This window comes from Argentina silus, assembly GCF_951799395.1.
Source record: "Argentina silus genome assembly, chromosome: 21".
NCBI classification, from domain to species: Eukaryota; Metazoa; Chordata; class Actinopteri; order Argentiniformes; family Argentinidae; genus Argentina; species Argentina silus.
In genome coordinates this window covers 10,547,892-10,567,149 of record NC_139675.1, presented here as the reverse complement: position 1 = coordinate 10,567,149, position 19,258 = coordinate 10,547,892, and the positions used below count along the sequence as shown (strand labels likewise).

General features: G+C 45.9%; 2 protein-coding genes across 4 annotated transcripts in view; one reads left to right on the top strand and one right to left on the bottom strand.

Moving 5' to 3' along the window:
• Positions 1–17,035, bottom strand: part of patl1 (PAT1 homolog 1, processing body mRNA decay factor) — an 84,656-nt gene extending 67,621 nt beyond the window's left edge. Inside the window, exons 1-18 of one of the 2 annotated variants that reach the window (XM_083693074.1) lie at positions 16,953–17,035; positions 15,753–15,855; positions 14,030–14,493; positions 13,414–13,494; positions 12,972–13,172; positions 12,490–12,594; positions 11,155–11,241; positions 10,708–11,006; positions 10,415–10,559; positions 8,294–8,411; positions 7,602–7,699; positions 6,207–6,266; positions 5,803–5,948; positions 4,720–4,879; positions 4,300–4,425; positions 3,686–3,777; positions 3,341–3,490; positions 3,063–3,104 (exon numbers count right to left, since the gene is read on the bottom strand). In XM_083693074.1, the coding sequence (XP_083549200.1) occupies positions 3,083–3,104; positions 3,341–3,490; positions 3,686–3,777; positions 4,300–4,425; positions 4,720–4,879; positions 5,803–5,948; positions 6,207–6,266; positions 7,602–7,699; positions 8,294–8,411; positions 10,415–10,559; positions 10,708–11,006; positions 11,155–11,241; positions 12,490–12,594; positions 12,972–13,172; positions 13,414–13,494; positions 14,030–14,493; positions 15,753–15,855; positions 16,953–16,967 (2,472 nt within the window). In that variant the 5' untranslated portion in view covers positions 16,968–17,035 and the 3' untranslated portion in view covers positions 3,063–3,082. Of the gene's footprint in view, positions 1–2,772; positions 3,105–3,340; positions 3,491–3,685; positions 3,778–4,299; positions 4,426–4,719; positions 4,880–5,802; positions 5,949–6,206; positions 6,267–7,601; positions 7,700–8,293; positions 8,412–10,414; positions 10,560–10,707; positions 11,007–11,154; positions 11,242–12,489; positions 12,595–12,971; positions 13,173–13,413; positions 13,495–14,029; positions 14,494–15,752; positions 15,856–16,952 lie in introns of those variants that run through there. The other variant, XM_083693073.1, reaches the window with a different exon arrangement.
• A 225-nt stretch (positions 17,036–17,260) lies between these two features.
• Positions 17,261–18,495, top strand: LOC310821156 (uncharacterized protein). Of its 2 annotated transcripts, none has more exons than XM_083693075.1 (2): positions 17,261–17,427; positions 17,683–18,495. In XM_083693075.1, the coding sequence occupies exon 2, from the start codon at positions 17,691–17,693 to the stop codon at positions 18,342–18,344; it is 654 nt and encodes a 217-aa protein (XP_083549201.1). In that variant the 5' UTR covers positions 17,261–17,427; positions 17,683–17,690; the 3' UTR covers positions 18,345–18,495. The 2 variants fall into 2 exon arrangements, with proteins under 2 accessions (XP_083549201.1, XP_083549202.1); XM_083693076.1 differs by having other exon boundaries at positions 17,385–17,427; positions 17,690–18,495.
• The last annotated feature ends 763 nt before the right edge of the window (positions 18,496–19,258 follow it).

Below are 19,258 nucleotides of genomic sequence, written 5' to 3'. Positions count from 1 at the left end.
CTGAGAGTTGGAGAGGTTTTTGACAAGACAGAATTTCATGTATCCCACTAACAGCCATATGTTTTTATTTTTCAGAAACTTCTGTTGTCCTGATGGTGGAATGGCCACTCTACTTATTGTTTTACATCCTCCTATATTTATTTCATTACATTTTTCCCTCACAGTATCCTGTACATCACATTTCTTTATGCATGACAGAAAATAAACAAAAAAAATTAAGCATCTCAGATTTGTGTAGTATTCCAGTTGATGTTGTGGGTCAAACTGAGACAATTGCTGTTTTGTGAGAGTGTGTGTGTGTGTGTGTGTCTCTGTACATGTGCATGGCTGTGTGTGTTGTGTGTGTCTGGTTGTACATTATCTTAAGACATTCTGCAAGTACGTTGGGGGGTGAGTCTGTGTGCAGGCTATGGGAGTATGTGTTTACACCATGAGTGGTGGTGTTTCTAAGCAAGAGAGACATACCTATCAACATAAATGCGAGGCTGAAGCCACATTTATTTTGAATGGCCATACCTGAATAAAGTATTCATCCAGTAAGACCAGTTATGGTTCATAATGTTTGTAGAGAACACATATATGACACAAGAGTGCCAGGTATGTGTGTCCTTTAAATTGACAGAAATGTGACAAAGTACCCTAGTAGTAGTAGTAGTAGTAGTAGTAAGTAGTAAGTTATTTTATAATTCTGGAACTTTCCCTTTAATCTGTAGAAAGATCTGAATATTGACCAGTGACAAAACATACTGTAAAGGAACCTGTGTTACCCCATTTATATCAATGAAAACAAAACCCTTACCTGCCTTTTCTGTCTTCAGTTTCTGCACCTGACTCTCACTGTCTGTCACTCTTAGCTCATCCACCTGCATCTCAGAGGCACAGTCTGGCCTTCAAAGCTGAAACAACATCAAATTAAATGTCTGTTAGTCTGAGTACTGAGAATAACGATTGAATTAGTTGAGGTGGGGGAGAGCAGAGCTACAACACATCACTGTATGTGTATCTTCACCGAGCAGAGAAGGGGTGGAGATGCCGTCAAGTGTATTTGCAAGTAAAAGGGCAGTCAAGGAGCTCACTTACCAGGTAAGACAAACACCTTCACATGTTCTGGTCCAGTCAGGCACCTGCAGGCACAGATTTTGTCACTTAACAGCACATAACAGCCACTCTTCGCAACCTTATAGACAAGGAATCTAACCCCAGAGCAACTCACTACTACACACATAGCTACACCTGTTTTCTTTAGCGGACATTGTAAGTGGTGAAGAGTCTAAAACCTTTTCTACCAAGTTATGTTCTGACTTTTGGGATATGGAGTTGAATCCTAGACTGTGACTGAAGGTTGTATGAACCATGACTAGCAACCACTGCTCGAGAGCAGAGGCAATGCATCACTACTGTATGTGTAAAACTCCACATACAACTACACTGTGTAAAAGGATATCAACACATTTGAGTAGAACAGCATGGAATGTTGGTCAGAGGCAGGTAGCAGTAAATGGCTTTGATGTAACTCCCAAAAAGCAAAACAATTCTTTCTTACTGAAGACTTCCTCTTCCTCTCCTTCTCCCCCGTCCTACTTCACCTCTTCCTTCTCCTCATCCTCCTCTTATTTCTTCACCTCCTTGTCCTTGTCTTCCTCCTCCTCCTCCACTTCTCACCCCTCCTACTCTCTGTCCAATATTGGTCTCTTTGTTGTCCAAACCAAATGTTTACCTGTGGCACAAACTGAGTGTAAAGCAGAGAACGTGCATTCAGTTTGGCACACTTGGTACAAGATGGCTGACTTGCTGAAGCGTCATTGGCCAATCACAAGTAACACAACTAATGGAAACCAGCTATGTAGTTCTCTATTGCTATAGAGTTCAGACCAATCCAGGTACAACCAACCTAACACAGCCAATCCCAAGGACTGATACAATCTAGCAGTGTAACATTGGGTGAAGGAATTGCCACATGGATTATTTGAGGGTTCAAACTTGCTCTGGCGTGTGACTATATTGCTTTTGTACATGTGTGCGCAAACTTTGATGCCAAAGACTAAGAGGAATGCAAGAGAATTGTGGTTGCACTGTGCAAGGAACTGCCTCATCTGTAAGAGATCACCGGTTCAAGACTTCATTTGGAACTTGCTTTTGAATATGTTTCCACAAACCTTGAAGTCAAATATCCAAAATGAAGCATGGAAAGCGGAAAGGCATAAGTGGCTGTGAGCTTAGTATCTCGCCCCGTGATCAGGGGATCGCAGGTTCGAGACCCAGTCATGGCTCTGGAGCTAGGTTTGTAATATGCTTTTGAATATGTTTCCTCAAAAAAGTAGGGTAGGGAAACAAATTGCACATGTAAAATAACTAATACTTTAATAAGTCAAATCAAGGGTTAATTGATCAACTGGAAACTGAAATGATAACTTAGTTATCATTCCACCTCTCTACCCTGACTGTATCTTTGCAATTGTGTGGCAGACCCTTGAAGGGACGGTTTACAGGTGTTGTCCTGGATCGATGTTTAGGAATTGGTTCATCACTACCCTCTAGTGCTCAACTGGGTGAACTGACGCAATGTTCCTTAAACTGAATTGCATAAGAGGTGGTGATATATTTGTAAATACTAAGTGGGATGCTTGGGACAGCCCAACTCTGACGTCACCACATTGACTCAGGGTAGGGTCGGGCCGTCCCAAGGATCCCACTGCGCATCTACCATGATAGAATACAAAACTAATCTTTCAGTTGCTAGATGAAGACCAAAAAACAAACAAATCAGCCATCTTATACAATAGAAATACTTTTAATATGATGTTTTCATCACAGGCATCAACGTTACAAGATATTTAAAAATGCAGGTTTTATTTTCTCTCAGTCCGAACTTCCATCTCTCTCTCTCTCTCAGTCACTCTCACACTCATTCTCAAACATACCTAACTAACAAAGAAAAAAAAGTGACAAGAGTTTCTGCTGGATTAAAATTATCATCAACCCTAGACGTCTTCCTCTCTTCCGAACACAAGCGCACACAGACGCACACACCAAGACAGATACGCTTCAACTTGGGGGGTTTTCTTGATGTTTGGAGTCTCTTCTACCTGGACAATGCAGAAATCCTGAAAATCAGAGTAGGACAGTTTATTAGTGAGAAGGACACAAAGGGCCGAAGGGCCAGACAAAATCCTTCAGTGGAGGGCAGGAATCTGAGGGGGAGGGAGAGCGAGAGCCAAGGTTGTGCTGGTACTGCTAATCAGCCCAGTTCAACTGTGAGGTAAACTCAAGGTGATATGTTCAAATGAACTGTCAACTCGAGTCGTCTGTGTGTGTGTGTGCGCGCGCGCGTAGGACTCACTGTAGCTTCTCCTGCAGCAGCTCCAGCCTCTGGCGGTCGACGTAGCGTGAGAAGAGAGAGAGCAGGTTGGGAGGGGTGAAGAGAGGAGGGGACAGGGAGGAGGAGGGGACGTTCAACAGCTCCCTAGTCACAGAGAACACTAACTCCGTCCTGAGAGAGTGAGGTGAACAGAGAAGGAGAGAAAAAGAGTAGGAGAGAAAGGGAGCCACAATTAGTGCACAGCAACATTGAGCAACTTTGTCATGCAACATTTTGGTGTCTCGTTTAGGCTCACGCCTAAGAATAACCCTTGAAAAACATAACAAATCATGCACTATTGCCAGTCTTGACAACACACAAACACACCATCGATTGTCGTCCATGAGTTGACAGTTGGGGTCGGTGCTCTGCATCCGTTCTCCTTCACTCAGAATCAGGTAAAGCAGCGTCACACCAAACTGGGGGGGGGGAGAGACAGTGAGCAGTACAATTAACTGCCATCCGATCGTATATATAGAGAATTTTATTTTTAAAAAGTCAAATTTATAGAACACTTCTATAACATCATTCTGAAATTCGTACACGTAATCATTTGAATTTTACATTTCCAAAGACCGCTGGGTGTCCAAAAAGTCACTGTGTTTCATTTATAGGTAAAGTTGGCAATAAATATGTTCCCCTGGTCTGTCATTGAAATGCACGCTTGCATTTTTGGTCGACAGTTCCGTCTTGTGAGTCGTCCTTTCGTTGATATACACGTTCTTTCCTAAGTTCAATGTGTACCAATACGTTAGCAGCCTACAACCTCTTCTGTGGATGTATGCAGCTCTGTCTTAGTTACTTTGAGTTACTTTGGCGTCTCTACTCATCTCTACTGTTGTCTGAACCTGCTGGGAGCTGTCACTGTGCTCGTACTGACAGTGCAGTATTTTGCAGCAACCCACTAGCAGGCCTAGTTGCATCGTTATCAGTGTCGTTACCTTATTTTGCAGCACTTTGGCGAGTTGTCCCTCGCTGCCCTGCAGCTCTTGCAGCAAGTCTGTGAGGGCGGAGCTTGACAAGGACTGTATCACCACGGCAACAGGCTCCACTAACCAACAGAGCACCTGGAAGGCAAGTGGAGGGGCATTATAGACCAAGACACGTGCATTACGTAGGTGTGAGTGAGGCTGTGGCCCCGTAGAGCTTTAGAAATGTCCGCCGTTCCGTGAAGTCATTAGTGATCACGCCTGTACAGCTGAGAGCTGTATAATGGAATCTTCCACCAATCTACTATGCATCTCCACCATCCATTATGTTAGATCAGTGATAAGTGTTTTCACTAAGGATGGATGTCAAAGAAAATGTGTTACCGACTGTGTCTGTAGTGTGTGTGTGTGTGTGTGTTTTTATCACATTACCTGGTCCTGCTTGTCTTTCTTGGCCAGGGCCGGAAGGTTACGGGCAATCCCCATGACGACGGCGGCAGCCTGGGGCGGTGGCAGGAAGGGGAGGAGCCTGGAGATGAGGCGTTTCCCCTTCCTGACGGACATGATCATCAGACACTGCTCATCACTCACTCTGCAGGGAAGAAAGAGGGAGGAAATGAGGGTGACATTCAGATGTTATTCATCTTTCTCGTCAACTTCTCTCTCTCCATATCACCCGTTCCTTTCCTCCTCTCCTTAACGATCGTCCAATATCCAAGCTCTTCTGCCTTTCTAAAGTACTAGAGTCCCTGGTCAACTCGCAGTTAAGAACATGTTTAAATTCATTCTACATTCTATTTTAAATGTATACCAATCTGGCGTTAAACCTGGACATGACACATTAAAATCCTTGGATGGTATACATCACACCGTGCTCCGATTTATAACCTGCAACAGATATACCACTCATCATTGTACTCTGTACCAGGATGGAGGTTGGGTTTCCCTGGCTCATCCAAGATCATGCCATTGGCTGACTTTTGTTTCTAAAGCACTTGTCAAGAAACTACCATCGTATCTTACCCTACTTTTACATTGGAGAGTCACACAAGACCTCAAGACTGGCTAGTTTTGGAGGTTCCCTATGCTATGTTAGATTTATTCATTGAAAATTTTAACTGTTTTCGTGGGTCCCTTGTTGTGTGACTCCTATCTATTGCTTTGGTCTGTTATCCACATTGCTTTTTTTAATCTAGGTTGTGCTGATGTCTTAAGGGTTTATATCATTGTTCTCTTTCAATTTATTCTTTTGTAGATTTCCATTTTTCCCCCTCGGCTTTTATTTTGTTTAAATATTGTGATTTTTGTCTGTCTGTCTTATTCTTTTATCTTATTTCCTGTTGCCATGTGCCTTGTTCCTACGATCTCCCTGTAGAAATAAAAGATTTTTTAATTAAAATAAAAGAACCTGTCGTCCCGGTCCGTCAGGGAGTTGTACAGCTGCAGGGTGTGGGTCACCTCTCTCATGTTATCCCTCCCTTCCTCCCTCCCTCCCTCCATCCATCTCTCTCCTACCTGTCATCCCACTCCTTCTCCTTCAGGGAGCTGTACAGCTGCAGGGTGTGGGTCTTGTGCTGCTCCAGCAACGCCTCCCTCTGCTCCTCGGGCGTCTGCATGAACCTCTTCTCAAAGTCCTGCACCTCCAGTAACAGACTGTACATCTGAGAGACACACACACACACACACACACACACACACACACACACACACACACACACACACACACACACACACACACACACACACACACACACACACACACACACACACACACACACACACACACACACACACACACACACCCACGGTCAGACAGGGTAGAATGGAACTTAAATAGAAAATGAGTTGCTTAGAGTGTAAGGAAGAGTAGAGAGTCTCATTTAATGAGAAATGACATAATGAGAGAGACACACTCTTACCTTTTCTACAGTATAGAGGATCTGCCGTCTCTTGTTCCACACCTGCTTCTCTCTCTTCTCCTGCAGCAGCGTGGGACACAAAGGGAGGAGAGGTCAGAGAGAGAGGGGTCAGAGAGAGAGAGGGAGGGAGGAGAGGTCAGAGAGAGAGGGAGGAGAGGTCAGAGAGAGAGGGAGGAGAGGTCAGAGAGAGGGAGGGAGGGAGGAGAGGTCAGAGAGAGAGGGAGGAGAGGTCAGAGAGAGAGGGAGGAGAGGTCAGAGAGAGGGAGGAGAGGTCAGAGAGAGGGAGGGAGGGAGGAGAGGTCAGAGAGAGAGGGAGGAGAGGTCAGAGAGAGAGGGAGGAGAGGTCAGAGAGAGAGAGGGAGGGAGGAGAGGTCAGAGACGGACTCAACCTCCTGACTGATAAGACCACACCAAGAGACAAGACCCAACAACACAATGTACAAATATACATATAAACATACACATAATAAAATGTATATACAATGTATAGATATAAACACTGCATTTCGTTGTCTCTGTACTTGTACTCTGCACAATGACAATAAAGTTGAATCTAATCTAATCTAAAGAGAAGAATACGGAGCAGGGAAATAAGTAGAAGATCTAGTTGGAGTTTAGAGAGAGGCATAGTCAGTGTAGGGGGTACTTAGTCATCAGTTCTGGTTTTATATTTGAAAATACTGTTTTATATTGCCGAAACACAGTTATTTTATTAGAATTCTAATTTTAAAGTTGATATAAAAGGACTGCCTGAGACGCATCAAAGTCTACTGTCTACTAACCCAAAACCACTAGGGCAGGGGTGGCCAAACTGTTTTGGTTGTGGGCCACATCAACCAGTTACACTGCAAGAAAAACTGTTTTTAGACCGAAAAACTGTTTTTAGACCGAAAAACTGTTTTTAGACCAAAAAACCCCTGTGCCATTGAAAATGTTCTATCAAAATAACTATATGACACTACTTAACAGTTTACCTGTAGACATTACAGTAGTTCATTGATGTGCTCACATACTACAGTAGGCATTTCTGTATCTTAAATTTAATTTAAATTTCACCTAGTGTTGAAACTAAGAAGTGCAATGTACAAACAGTGACATTTATTATTAGAGACTATTAATCTAACGGGCCATGTTCCATTGTATTATTAAAATTCACACCGGGCCACATGCCACAGTTGGTCCACGGGCCGTAGTTTGGCCATGCCTGCACTAGGGCATAGTTGAAAGAAAAAAGGAGTTGGTTGGAAGTCTGCCCCCTCTGGCCACCTCTGACCACTGCGGCGGAATTCCAAACAACAACATCCTCCCTAATAACATCGTCGTCACAACCATTAGGACGCTTCTAGAAAAGCTTGAACGTTCCGTCCTGGACATCAAACGACCGGTCTTCTGTACCTCGTCATCAGTGCGGCTCGTCACCACTGCGTCAATCATCTTCCTCGGGTTGTTCACACTGGACACGGTCAGCTTACCCAGTGAGCCTGCAAACTGCACTGTAGGGGAGGGAGGATGGACGGACGGACGGACACACGTTACTGATCCATCCTCAAACACACTGCTCACCATAACTGACTGGTCCGTTGCTCATTTAGATTGGATTGATATCTGATAAAAAAATTGCCATTCAAAAGGCATCATAATCGATAAGAAGGTGTAGTGTGTGTATTACCTGGTCTGTAGGTGTGTATTAGTGTGTATTGATGTGTGTATTACCTGCTCTGTAGGTGTGCATTGATGTGTGTGTGTGTGTGTGTGCACACGTATTACCTAGTATTGATGTGTGCGTGTATTACCTAGTATTGATGTGTGTGTGTGTGTGTGTATTACCTGGTCTGTAGGTGTGTATTTATGTGTGTATGTGTGTGTGTGTGTATTACCTGGTCTGTAGGTGTGTATTGATGTGTGAGTGTGTGTATTACCTGGTCTGTAGGTGTGTATATATGTGTGTGTGTGTGTGTGTATTACCTGGTCTGTAGGTATGTATTTATGTGTGTGTGTGTATTACCTGGTCTGTAGGTGTGTATTTATGTGTGTGTGTGTATTACCTGGTCTGTAGGTGTGTATTTATGTGTGTGTGTGTGTATTACCTGGTCTGTAGGTGTGCTCCAGCTTGGCGACCTGAGGGGTGATGAGTTTGGTGGTGTGTTCCTTCCGGCTGCTGTCCCTGTCCCTCTCCTGCCTCTTCTCCATCTTCTCATAGTAATTCTGCCCGGCAACACAGTGGGCGTCAATTTAATTGAATACAACTTTATCTATAGCACACACAATTGCCAATTGTCCAATAAATCAACTGCTGAACACTTAGAAAAACCAAGATGTCCCCCATTCAATTGACAGCCAGCAGAAGTTCGACAACAGTCTTATTTAGTGATGTTTAACCAGACATCGTCATCCTTTATAGCAGCAACTTGTTAGGGTTAGAATGGTTCCAAATCAGGGGCATGAAATCTAACTTTGTTTTTTTATCATGCCCTCCAATCAGGAGAGAGGGTGGTCGGGATGAAAAAAGAAAAAAGGAGAAGACAGTACGCAAGCAATGCTTTTTGATAGAATTTAATAGCCATCTTCCCATTTCAAAGCTGAGCTATCCTCAAAAGATAAAATGAGTAATAAAAATTCCCAAACCGCCCGCGGGCCTGACTGGAGCACCCAACCGGGCCGTTGACGCTCCTGGTCTAAATGGAAGGACTGAACAGGTTTGTGGCTACACGGTACGTGGTTACCGTGGTAATCCCGAAGTCAACTCACGTTTAGCTACGAGTTTCACCTCGCTCGCCTCACAGCGCGCCTCCAGAGAAGCCCAAGTCATTCTGTGCTAGTTTTCGTGCACATTTCTAATCTAAATAAACGGCTGCACCTTTTACCACCAAAGTCCTTGGCTAGTTTCAAGGTCATGTACTGCCTAATCTCTTTTATGACATTACCTATCTTACCCTGCTTTATTGAGTCTTGATTGGTCTGTGGAGGCTGCCCTGTGGAGGCTGCCCTGTGGAGGCTGCCCTGTGGAGGCAGCCCTGTGGAGGCCCTACTAGTGGGCTTTACACACTACAGGTATAAATCAGGCTTAGTTGAAGACAACATCATCATCATCACCACCACATTACAGTGGTAGCCACGGACCAGACCAGGATAGGAGGTATTGGAGGTGCATTTGATTAAGCTTGGCGAGGGACTATTCCATTGGTTTAAACTAAATCCAGCGCAGCTCACCTCTTGGGTCTGCAGCTGACCTCTCGTGTGACACTAACATGTCTTCCAATCGATCATTCGATCATACCAAAGAAGAAGAAACCAAGAGGCGGGGCTTTTAGCATTGCGGGGTAACGCTGCTAATGGCTAATATCAGAGTGCATTGTGGTATACGAGGAGACAAGGTTCTCAAGAGAGGCCAAGTGAATGAGGAATGCACAGAAAATGGTCCTCCAAGGGACTTTTCTTAATGACCATATGGTACAATACATTTGTTTTCTAACTAACGTGACATGTATCAAGTTGTCACAACCGTCCGTTGAGGAGAAACGTGAGTCTGAATGAATGGAGCGCACCTGCCTCCCAGTAGACAGTGAAGCAGCACGTACGGAAAGGTCAAGAATGGAACGCGACGGTTGGGAGTCAATAAAAAAACGTCCGCTAACAGTTGGCGCCAGCTGCCTAACTGGTTCTTTGACTGCACCCCTCAGCCTCCGGGCCTCCTCCTCTACCAAAGTCAACCTATCTGGTGGCCATGCTTGTTCTTCACGGGAACAAGCCAGCGGTTCAGGTTGGCACGACAGCATGAGGGCGACACACCAGCTAACGCGGTACGTCTGGAGAATATATATATCTAGGAAGATTGTTGCCTCCCTTCTTGTACGTCTCAAAAGCCTGATGTAATATACATATACTGATGTAATATACTGATGTAATATACATATACATATATATAGATATATATATAGATATATATATATATGTATTTTTTTTGTATTTATATATTTTTTAAATCAGGCTTTTGAGACGTACAAGAAGGGAGGAAACAATCTTCCAGACTTCCAGTCTTCCGACTAATCAGTTTGAGTGGGTTCCGAATTAAATAGAGGAATGGAGAGGAGGCGGTTCAGAGGGAACAACGAGTCCCTCCCTTTCGGACGCCGAAGCCACAGACGGACACAGACAGCTGGACGGGAGCGTACGTTCTTACCCGTCTGACTGTAAAGCCTGCCACTGACCTGGTAGTAGTAGTCGTCCAGGTAGGGGTCAGTGCTCTGGAGCTGCATCATCTGAATCTTGGCTACCCACTCCTTCTCCCTCTGGGTCATCAGGTTACTGTAGGGGTCCCTGCTCCTCCTGTCCCCTACCCTGCCACCTCGATCACTGAGGAGGTGAGAAGGAGGGGGGGAGGGGGAAAGAGAAAAACCATCAGGATGCTTCATTGCTAAAGGTTTTCCATTTACAGTCCCAAATACATGAGAGGCAATGGAGTCACTGACAGGACTCCCACCCACACAGGTTAGATACTGACCCTCCTCTGCTCTGCATCCTCTGGGAGAGCATCCGGCGATGCTGGGGGTGGAGGTGCGTAGTGTTGTGTCTGATGGGCATGTGGTTGGACATGGGGTTGGACATATGATTGGACATGGGGTTGGACATATGGTTTGACATGGGGTTGGACATCTGGTTTGACATGGGGTTGGGCATGTGGTTGGGAGGGGGAGGATGGGGGCCGATCCTGGGAGGGGGCTGGCCGAAGAAAGGCCTGAAGCCGCCGCCTCCAGGTAACAAAGGAGGGCCACCTGGAACACCCCTGGGAAACCCGGCCACCTGAAAGAGAAGGGAGAAGAGAGAGATTTTAGGGGTGAGGGTGCGTGTCGGCAAGTGTGTAGGTGTGTCAGACAGACCTGGGTCTTGAGCTTGAATTGCCTGTTTGCTGTGTGTGTGTGTGTGTGTGTGTGTTGTTGTTGAGGCTAACCTGAGAGTTGAGCAGCTGGGCCCTCTGGATCTGGGACAGAACCTGACCCACTCCAGCCGGGAACGGAGGACGACACAGAGGGGAGTTCTGAGACAAAGAGAGGAGAACTTAGAACCCTCCGGAACACAGACTGGACCCTGTGAGTGGACTGTGTTTTTGCTAGGGCCGTAAACGGTACACGTATCGGGACCAAACAGCTTAGAACCTGAACCGAATTTTCACAGGCCACACTGGAAAAAAATAAAACTATTCCGAAAACCACTTTCGGCCTATGCTACCTCATATTCCCTTTGTGGCTGGAAAAATATATTGTAGGCTTTTCCCCGTTAAAACAACTGGAGCATAAGTGCACCCGACATCGTAATTCAACAATCTAATATATCTGATGTAATCTAATAATCTCTGGATATGCGCCCATTCTCAGTGGGGGTTTCGGCACTTTGTGAAAGTGCTCGAGACACGTTAGAAACTCCCCACTCGCCCCTATTTCAGCACAACAGGTAGTATCCGTTCTATAAGCAAGCCCAAGCTGTCCGTTAAATTGGTCAATCCACCTGGTGTCTTACTACAGACGGATGGAGCTCCAGGTCTACAGAGAGCAACTGAACAGTGAGAGGCAGCAGCCCTTACATCACCCCGCTGTCTTTTAGGACAAAAACTGCTGCTCACGCTCAACCGTCACTGCGCTGAGGACCGGCATACTCACAGACATTTCAGTACACGACACGAGCGATTTGATTGGCCGTTCTTTCGAAAAACACTTTCACTCACGAGAGCGGCACGGCACACAAGAGCTCAGGTACTAGTTCACTCGTTGAGTTCACTTTTTACATTGAGAGGAAATGGAAGCATTTAATGTGAGCTAAGCAGTCGGTCGACTGTGGTCTGCAAGGGTGTGAAAGCTGTGTATCGCCATCTCTTGATAAACATACTTGTCACAAAGGGCTGATGACCTTTTATGGTATGTAAACAGAAAAAACTAGTCTTAAAGGTGCAATAACCTACTGGTTTAGCTAATAGAAGCAAAGGTGCATTTTACAACGCAATATGAATAATGAAGTCATATTTTACTGCATTTGAATCAATTCCATGTGTATTAAATACACCACGCCACCCCCAGGTGGAAACTGATGTCCTATGATGTAATAGGTCCATGGAACAATTAATACATCATTCATTGATGCAAAATACACAATTTCTATTAGAAAACATACAGTTCCCCAACTTCACATGACCCATCTGCTACAGCAGCACAGGAAAGGGGAGAAGGGGGTTACAAATAAGAGGGGAGAGAGGTGAGGGGGGGGGGGGTAGGGTTAGTTCCGAGGGACTCACAGCGATGTTGAGGAGGGTGTTGGGTGAGAGGCGCTCAGGGAAGGGAGGGGGGTATCGGTGCTGGTGGACTGGGGCTCTCACATGAACCGCTGTGGGGTGGTGGATCTGCAACACACACACGCACACACACACACACAATAGGGAGAAGGGTTTACTTCATTGTACATAGCAGAGGAGAGGGAGCTGAAGAGAGAGAGAGAGAGAGAAAGAAAGAGAGAGAGAGCAGGAGAACAATAGTGTGGCCTTAATCTTAATAGCAGTGAGCTGTTACTTCTGCATATACGGTAATGCGACATGAAACTAAACCACACAGGTGTGACCATACACCATACAAATAGACATTGATAAAACGACAGTCTAGCAAACACAAGGGGGAGGGAAAGAGGCTCTACTTATCCCTAATGCAGTGACCGGAGAGAGGGAGGGAATCAAGTGGTGGAAAAGAGAGAAAGAAAGGATGGATGGATGGATTCTCAAATGACCTGCTGATTCAGAGCATGACTCATGGGCTGCTTGGGCGGAGTCCCGATAGGCACCGCCCTAACTGGGGGGCTGCCAATCACAGGAGAGGACGAGCGTGGCGGTGGGACCCTCTCGGACAAGTCCCGCCCATCCTCGCTCCTCATTGGAGGAGGTCGATTGGGCAGGCCCACTTCTTTGATGATGGACATAAGCGGACTGTCCTGAAGACAGAAGGGGGACATAAAGGGCAAGATGGAGAGAGAGAGAGAGAGAGAGAAAGAAAGAAAGAAAGAGAGGGAGCGAGAGAAAGGAGAGTTAAGCAAAGGAGAGCAACATGATGCATTTGAGTTGATGATTATTAGTCATACACATTTATTAGGCAGGATATGGCAATCAGGTTGTTCAGAGGGCCACTGTGAAACAAGCTTGTTTTCATAGTGTGGGGTTGGGCAGGTGTCCTACCTCCATGTGAGTGACTAGTCCAGGGGTAAGGCTCACAGGCCCAAATCCCATATTGTTCTCCCAGATGTTGTGAGAGTTCATCTGAGGAGGGAGAGACAGAGAGAGCAAGAGGCTGATTCAGGTGTGATGTGGATGTGAAGTCAAGACATACAATCAAAAAGACTTGACAGCCTATAACAGATCTGAAAATGTTAATATTAATCAACCGGAATCACTATTCCCATCGAGGGTCAGAGGGAGACATTTTCGGAGAACATCGTCTCGGACCGTCTGACACAATGAGACCACTGTGAAACACACTATGATCCCCATCAACAACTGACTGCTCTTGCCTTCTTGAGAAGCTGTGCTGAACCTGCGACACCTACGTCACATGACATGGAGCTCAGTAGATCCACAGTGATGCTACGCTAGGCTGTTTAACCTGCTGCATGGGTGCAGCTCCTCTGGATGCTATGCTAAGCTGCCTCACCTGCTGCATGGGTGCAGCTCCTCTGGATGCTATGCCAAGCTGCCTCACCTGCTGCATGGGTGCAGCTCCTCTGGATGCTATGCTAAGCTGCCTCACCTGCTGCATGGGTGCAGCTCCTCTGGATGCTATGCTAAGCTGCCTCACCTGCTGCATGGGTGCAGTTCCTCTGCGCAGGAGGTGCTGATGCTGCTGGTAGCTTAGCAGGGAGGGGGGCGGCGGGCCAGGGAGACCCGAGGGGGGCATCTGATGGTGGGGGTGCTGGGGAAGGTGCTGGGGCATGGGGGGCGGCAGGCCCCTGGAGCGGTCGGGCCCAGCCGCCCCCACCCCAGCGATGGCAGGGTCAGCCCCGAGGATCAGCCTGGCCAGGGACTCTGCCAGGTCCCCCCCCCCTCGCTCCTCCAGACCCGGAGGGGGCAGCGAGGTGGCGGAGGAGGAGAAGGAGTAGGGAGCAGGGAGGGAGGACGGGAGAGGAAGGTGGCCAGCGGGAGGGGGGAGAGGCACGGTGGAGGCGTCATCTCCTCCTCCCCCTCCTCCTCCCCCCATCCCTCCTCCTCCTATGACATCGTCAAGCTCGGCGATACGCTTGTGCTCTTCTTGCCAGTCGTCATCTGTGAAGAGATGATTCATCATTCCATTATGACACGTGTCATCACTGCAATGGGGACAGCCACTGTGGACGGTTTAGAGGACTAGAGGTGTGTGAGGGCTGGGTTCTATGGTCTGGTTCTGGTTCAGCCAACTCCATTGACAGTTTCATATTGGACATGGATGACAACACCAGTGGAGCTGGCTTAAACAGAACCAGACTAGCGCCATGGCAAATAGATGCAGTGTTTGTAATATAATATAATATCATCTGCCATTTAGCTGACGCTTTTATCCAAAGCGACTTACATTGCAGTGAGTGCATACATTTCAGTATAGATGGTCCCAGCGGGAATCAAACCCACAACCTTAGCGTTGTTAGCGCCATGCTCTACCAACTGAGCCACAGAGGATGACACTTCAAATCTAACAAGTTTATGGTCTAGATGTGGAGGCAGAGATGAAATAATCATATGAAATAATCATCAAACCGATGTTGGATTTGGTTCAAACCAGTTTAGAGCCAGGCATAATGTTAGGATTCATTGACGTATTTTCACTGGAGCATGAGGCAGATATTCAAAACATTGGCATTTCTCTCCCGGTCCAATTTCTCTCCAACACCGCTCACACCACGAGCCCAGGGCATGACCCGGCCAAAATATTTTGCATGTATTCCAATAAATCCTGCATCGAAACGCGTTTGATTAACGACTAAGCCGCGCCGGCCCACCAACGACTGCCTTCCAAGCCAGTGTCACTTTCATTCCAGAGAAAAAGGCCAGTTTTCGATTCACTTTAAAACAAATATGGTTAACACTTTCAAGATTAGACGTCAGCGTTTGTTAAATGGGTGAAATGGTGGGGAGCGATGAGTGGCACCCCCTACCGTAGCTCAACTCCCCTCAACTGCTCTGACGTACATACTTCCAACTTTTGGCTCCACAACCCAAGTTATTCACAGTCATCACTCCCGTTCTTATTCTGTACATACTGGGACTGCTGGGACTATATATACTGAAATGTATGCACTCACTGCAATGTAAGTCGCTTTGGATAAAAGCGTCTGCTAAATGGCATATATATATATATATATTGTGTGATGTTGTGATGTTCAAGGCTTTGCATAGTGACTGGAGTCAACCTCAATTGTCACTACCTGAATTTTCCAGGACTTAGAATCACTCTCATTGGTAACATGACTGTTTGTGAATGTGCCAGTATTAAGCACTACGCCTAAACGTGGTTGTCAGGCCTATTTTTTGCATGTAGAATGACTCACCATTCGCTCCTGCTCCAAAAGTATCGTCATTAAACTGGTCAATCTCATCTTCCTCTTCCACCAGACCCTCTTCCTCCTCCAGGGTACAATCTTCATCAAGGGACTGAAGGGAGAGGGGGGGAGAGAGGGGGGGAGAGAGGGGGGGAGAGAGAGAGAGAGTATTGATTGTTGAGGTGAGGGGGTGTGGTGAGATCATGAGATGCAAGAGCATTGGAGAAAGAGTGCAGTGGGAAAATGATTGAAAAAATATGTTGTCGTCAGAAATATTAACACACATTTGACACTTCACAATATCAGAAGGTGTCAGATATTCGGATTTCTACTTTAGAAAGTTGTCCACAAATCAATACGTTCACAATCAACAATAGATGCATAATCACTACCAACACTGTGCAGAAGATATTGGGAACATAAGCGTTATTTCCCCCTCTAGAATACGACCAACCAAGTTGTGACTAATTCCAGAACCCACGTGTGGTGGATGGGGAGATGGAGAGATGCGTCAATGTTGCCAGCAAGAACCGCGCTTTTACCAGAAAACGAGCCACACTGCCCTCAGTCAAGAGGCTAACACGAAAGTCCCAAGACAACATCTCACTGGGGGGGGGGGGGGAATTGTACCCCAAACGTTTGACCACATTGTCATGCTTGCCCGTTAGCTATCAACGAAGTGCTTTTTACAAAGTGTATTGCTTCTGAAAATCCAATCATCAATAAGTCTAAATAGTTACCTAAGACGGAGACAAAGCTTGCTTGTGCTTGCTAGGTGTCTCGCTAGCTATCGAATCAGATAGCTAGCCGATCATGCTAACAAATGCTGTGCAAACTCGCAAGCAGGTTACATCACACAAAATCTACGTCGATATTATTACGATTTGCCACATTTCTTCTCAAATTCCGCCAGTCTGTTGTGATGAGGTTTAAGGTGAAAATGCAAAAGAATGTTGAGCCTGGTAAACACGGGCACCCCCCCCTCCCTCTCTAAAACCCCATGGCCCATGACTGAGGCGTGGGACAATGTGACAGGGAAAGCCTGGTGCTTTGTAGGCCCGTCGGAGGAATTTCACCAACGGAGTCGATAAACAATGGACACAATTCGTCCGAAAATGTGCATTTTGTCTGATTTCACCTCGCACAGAGACAACACCTCATGCAACACCCTCATAAAATGTCAGAGGTAGTTTGAAACATTCGTATTACCTGAAAACGGAACATGTATCTTTAGTCCGGGAAAGGTACGATTCTCCCGAGTGTCACCGGAGCGGGGCGGCGCGCAAATTACGCAGCTAAAGGGTACGCACTGCTTTGTGCACGCGCACGCAAACAGAGGAGAGGCTTTGACGCAAGGTGTATGCAGATATGACTCCATATACTGTAAATAGTTCACTCAATTCTGGAAAGTCTCTGTCTAAAATACTGTAACTACTAAAAGGAATGACATGTGCCAGGTGAATTACCTACATACTGTCTTCTCAATTAATTCCAGAAAAACATGGTTGGATGCCAAGATTCTGATGAGACAGGTAGGTTTCGTTTCCAGAGTAGCTCCTCCCCCTTACCCCTGAAGTGAGAAACGAATGCCCTCTGGAAAAACGAAACATCAGCGGTACAATACATGAAGATTATCTGACATATTTCTGGAAATATACTGGATAGGCAAGCCACCATAACCAAGGTACTAACTTCAAAGTGTGTGTGTGTGTGTGTGTGTGTGTGTGTGTGTGTGTGTGTGTGTGTGTGTGTGTGTGTAAAGATCTTTGTTTAGCAATGTGTGAGGAGGATTATTATTGGGTATGTGTGTCATATCTGTGTTATTATACTAAAGTCACATGTTTTACAAATAGCATTCTCTCTCTCTCTCTCTCTCTCCCTCTCTCTTTCTCTCTCCCACCCTCCCTCCCTCCCTCTCTCCTTCCATCTGTTTCACTAGGGATCAGGATGGTAAGGTCTATCAGAGGAGGAGGAGAGCTGAGAAGCGTGGAAGACCTGAAGAACTCAGGCTTCGGTTGTCCTCCACCCAGACACGGTCTCAAACTACTCTTCTGGTTCGCCAAAGAGTGTGTGACGGTCGACCACCACGGCACAATAGTGTCAAAATGCCATCCGGAGAGAGGAGACTTCGGGTTCCACTACTTTGGCAACTTTGAGGAAATTCTCCCTGTGCTGTTGAGGGGCCGCAGGGAAAACTACTTTGAGGTAGGCAACCTGAACACAGAGACCTACCCCGAGGCCCAAGACCTTCCTGACTTTGTGAGGGAGGACTACGGTCTGTCATTAGGCTACCGTCAGTGCAACAAGGACCGCATCATCATCAGGCTGAAGACCGGTACTGTGGTGGAAGTCTACATCACAGAGCACAAGTCTGATGGCGCCCCTGGGGAGTTTGACCCTGAATGCACCCACCTTCTGAGTCCAGATCTGGTCAGGATCATCCAGGACCCGGAGCTGATGCTGTCCACGTTCCTCAAACGGACAGGATACATGGGAATGTCCCTGAGAGAACGCCTCAGCAGAGCATTCAAAATCTTCATCATCTGTGTGGTCTTCCTCATCATTGCTTTCATCGTCTTGGCGATCTTTGGGTACATATAGAAGGAGTAATTTATTGATGCTTTCTAATGGAAAAATGAAAGTAATTTTATTCATTGTTTTTTTTAAGATGTCAGATATTTTACGATCTTTTCACTTTCTTTTCACATAGAGCCATCTCTATTTCTTTGCACTATTTTGAATAAAACACTAATAACACAAGATATATGGTTCTTATTTTACATTGAATATTTCTATTTGTTGAATTGTTGAACAGGAACCTCTCTCTCTCTCTCTCTCTCTCTCTCTCTCTCTCTCTCTCTCTCTCTCTCTCTCTCTCTCTCTCTCTCTCTCTCAAAGTATACAATAACTTCACGCCTCATGGCAGTTTGAATCCAAGAGCCACTCAGAGCACCAGTGAGATAGACAGCAGACAGACACAGAACGACAAACAGACTGACAGACAAATTAGACTGAAGCTGCACTATTGATATATGGAGCCAGAGGACGACATCTATGAAAATGTCGAGGAGGTCGATGTGAAGAGCAGTGACCTGACTGTACGTTATGAGGATTTACAACAGAATCCAGAGATACTGACAAGTAAGTGTGTACTCAGATTCTTACAGAGTTATATAATACTAACACTATAAACTCACAAATCACACACACACACACTCACACTCTCTCTCACACACATTCACACATACACTCATACTCACACTCACACACACAAGTTGAGTAAACTCAATTCTGAGGGTAATAGGACAGGAACAGATGCCTTCCAGTACAGAGAAAATATATTGTATTGTATTCGATACTATCTGAAGAGCTTTGTTAAATTACATTTTTCATCACATTTGCACTTAAGAACGTTGTATTTTTTTGTTGTTGCTCCTTTTGTTCCTTTCTTTGTCAGCAGTCACTCAATCAGGAGAGCAGATATCTCTAAAGCACACTGTATAAATATGCACAAT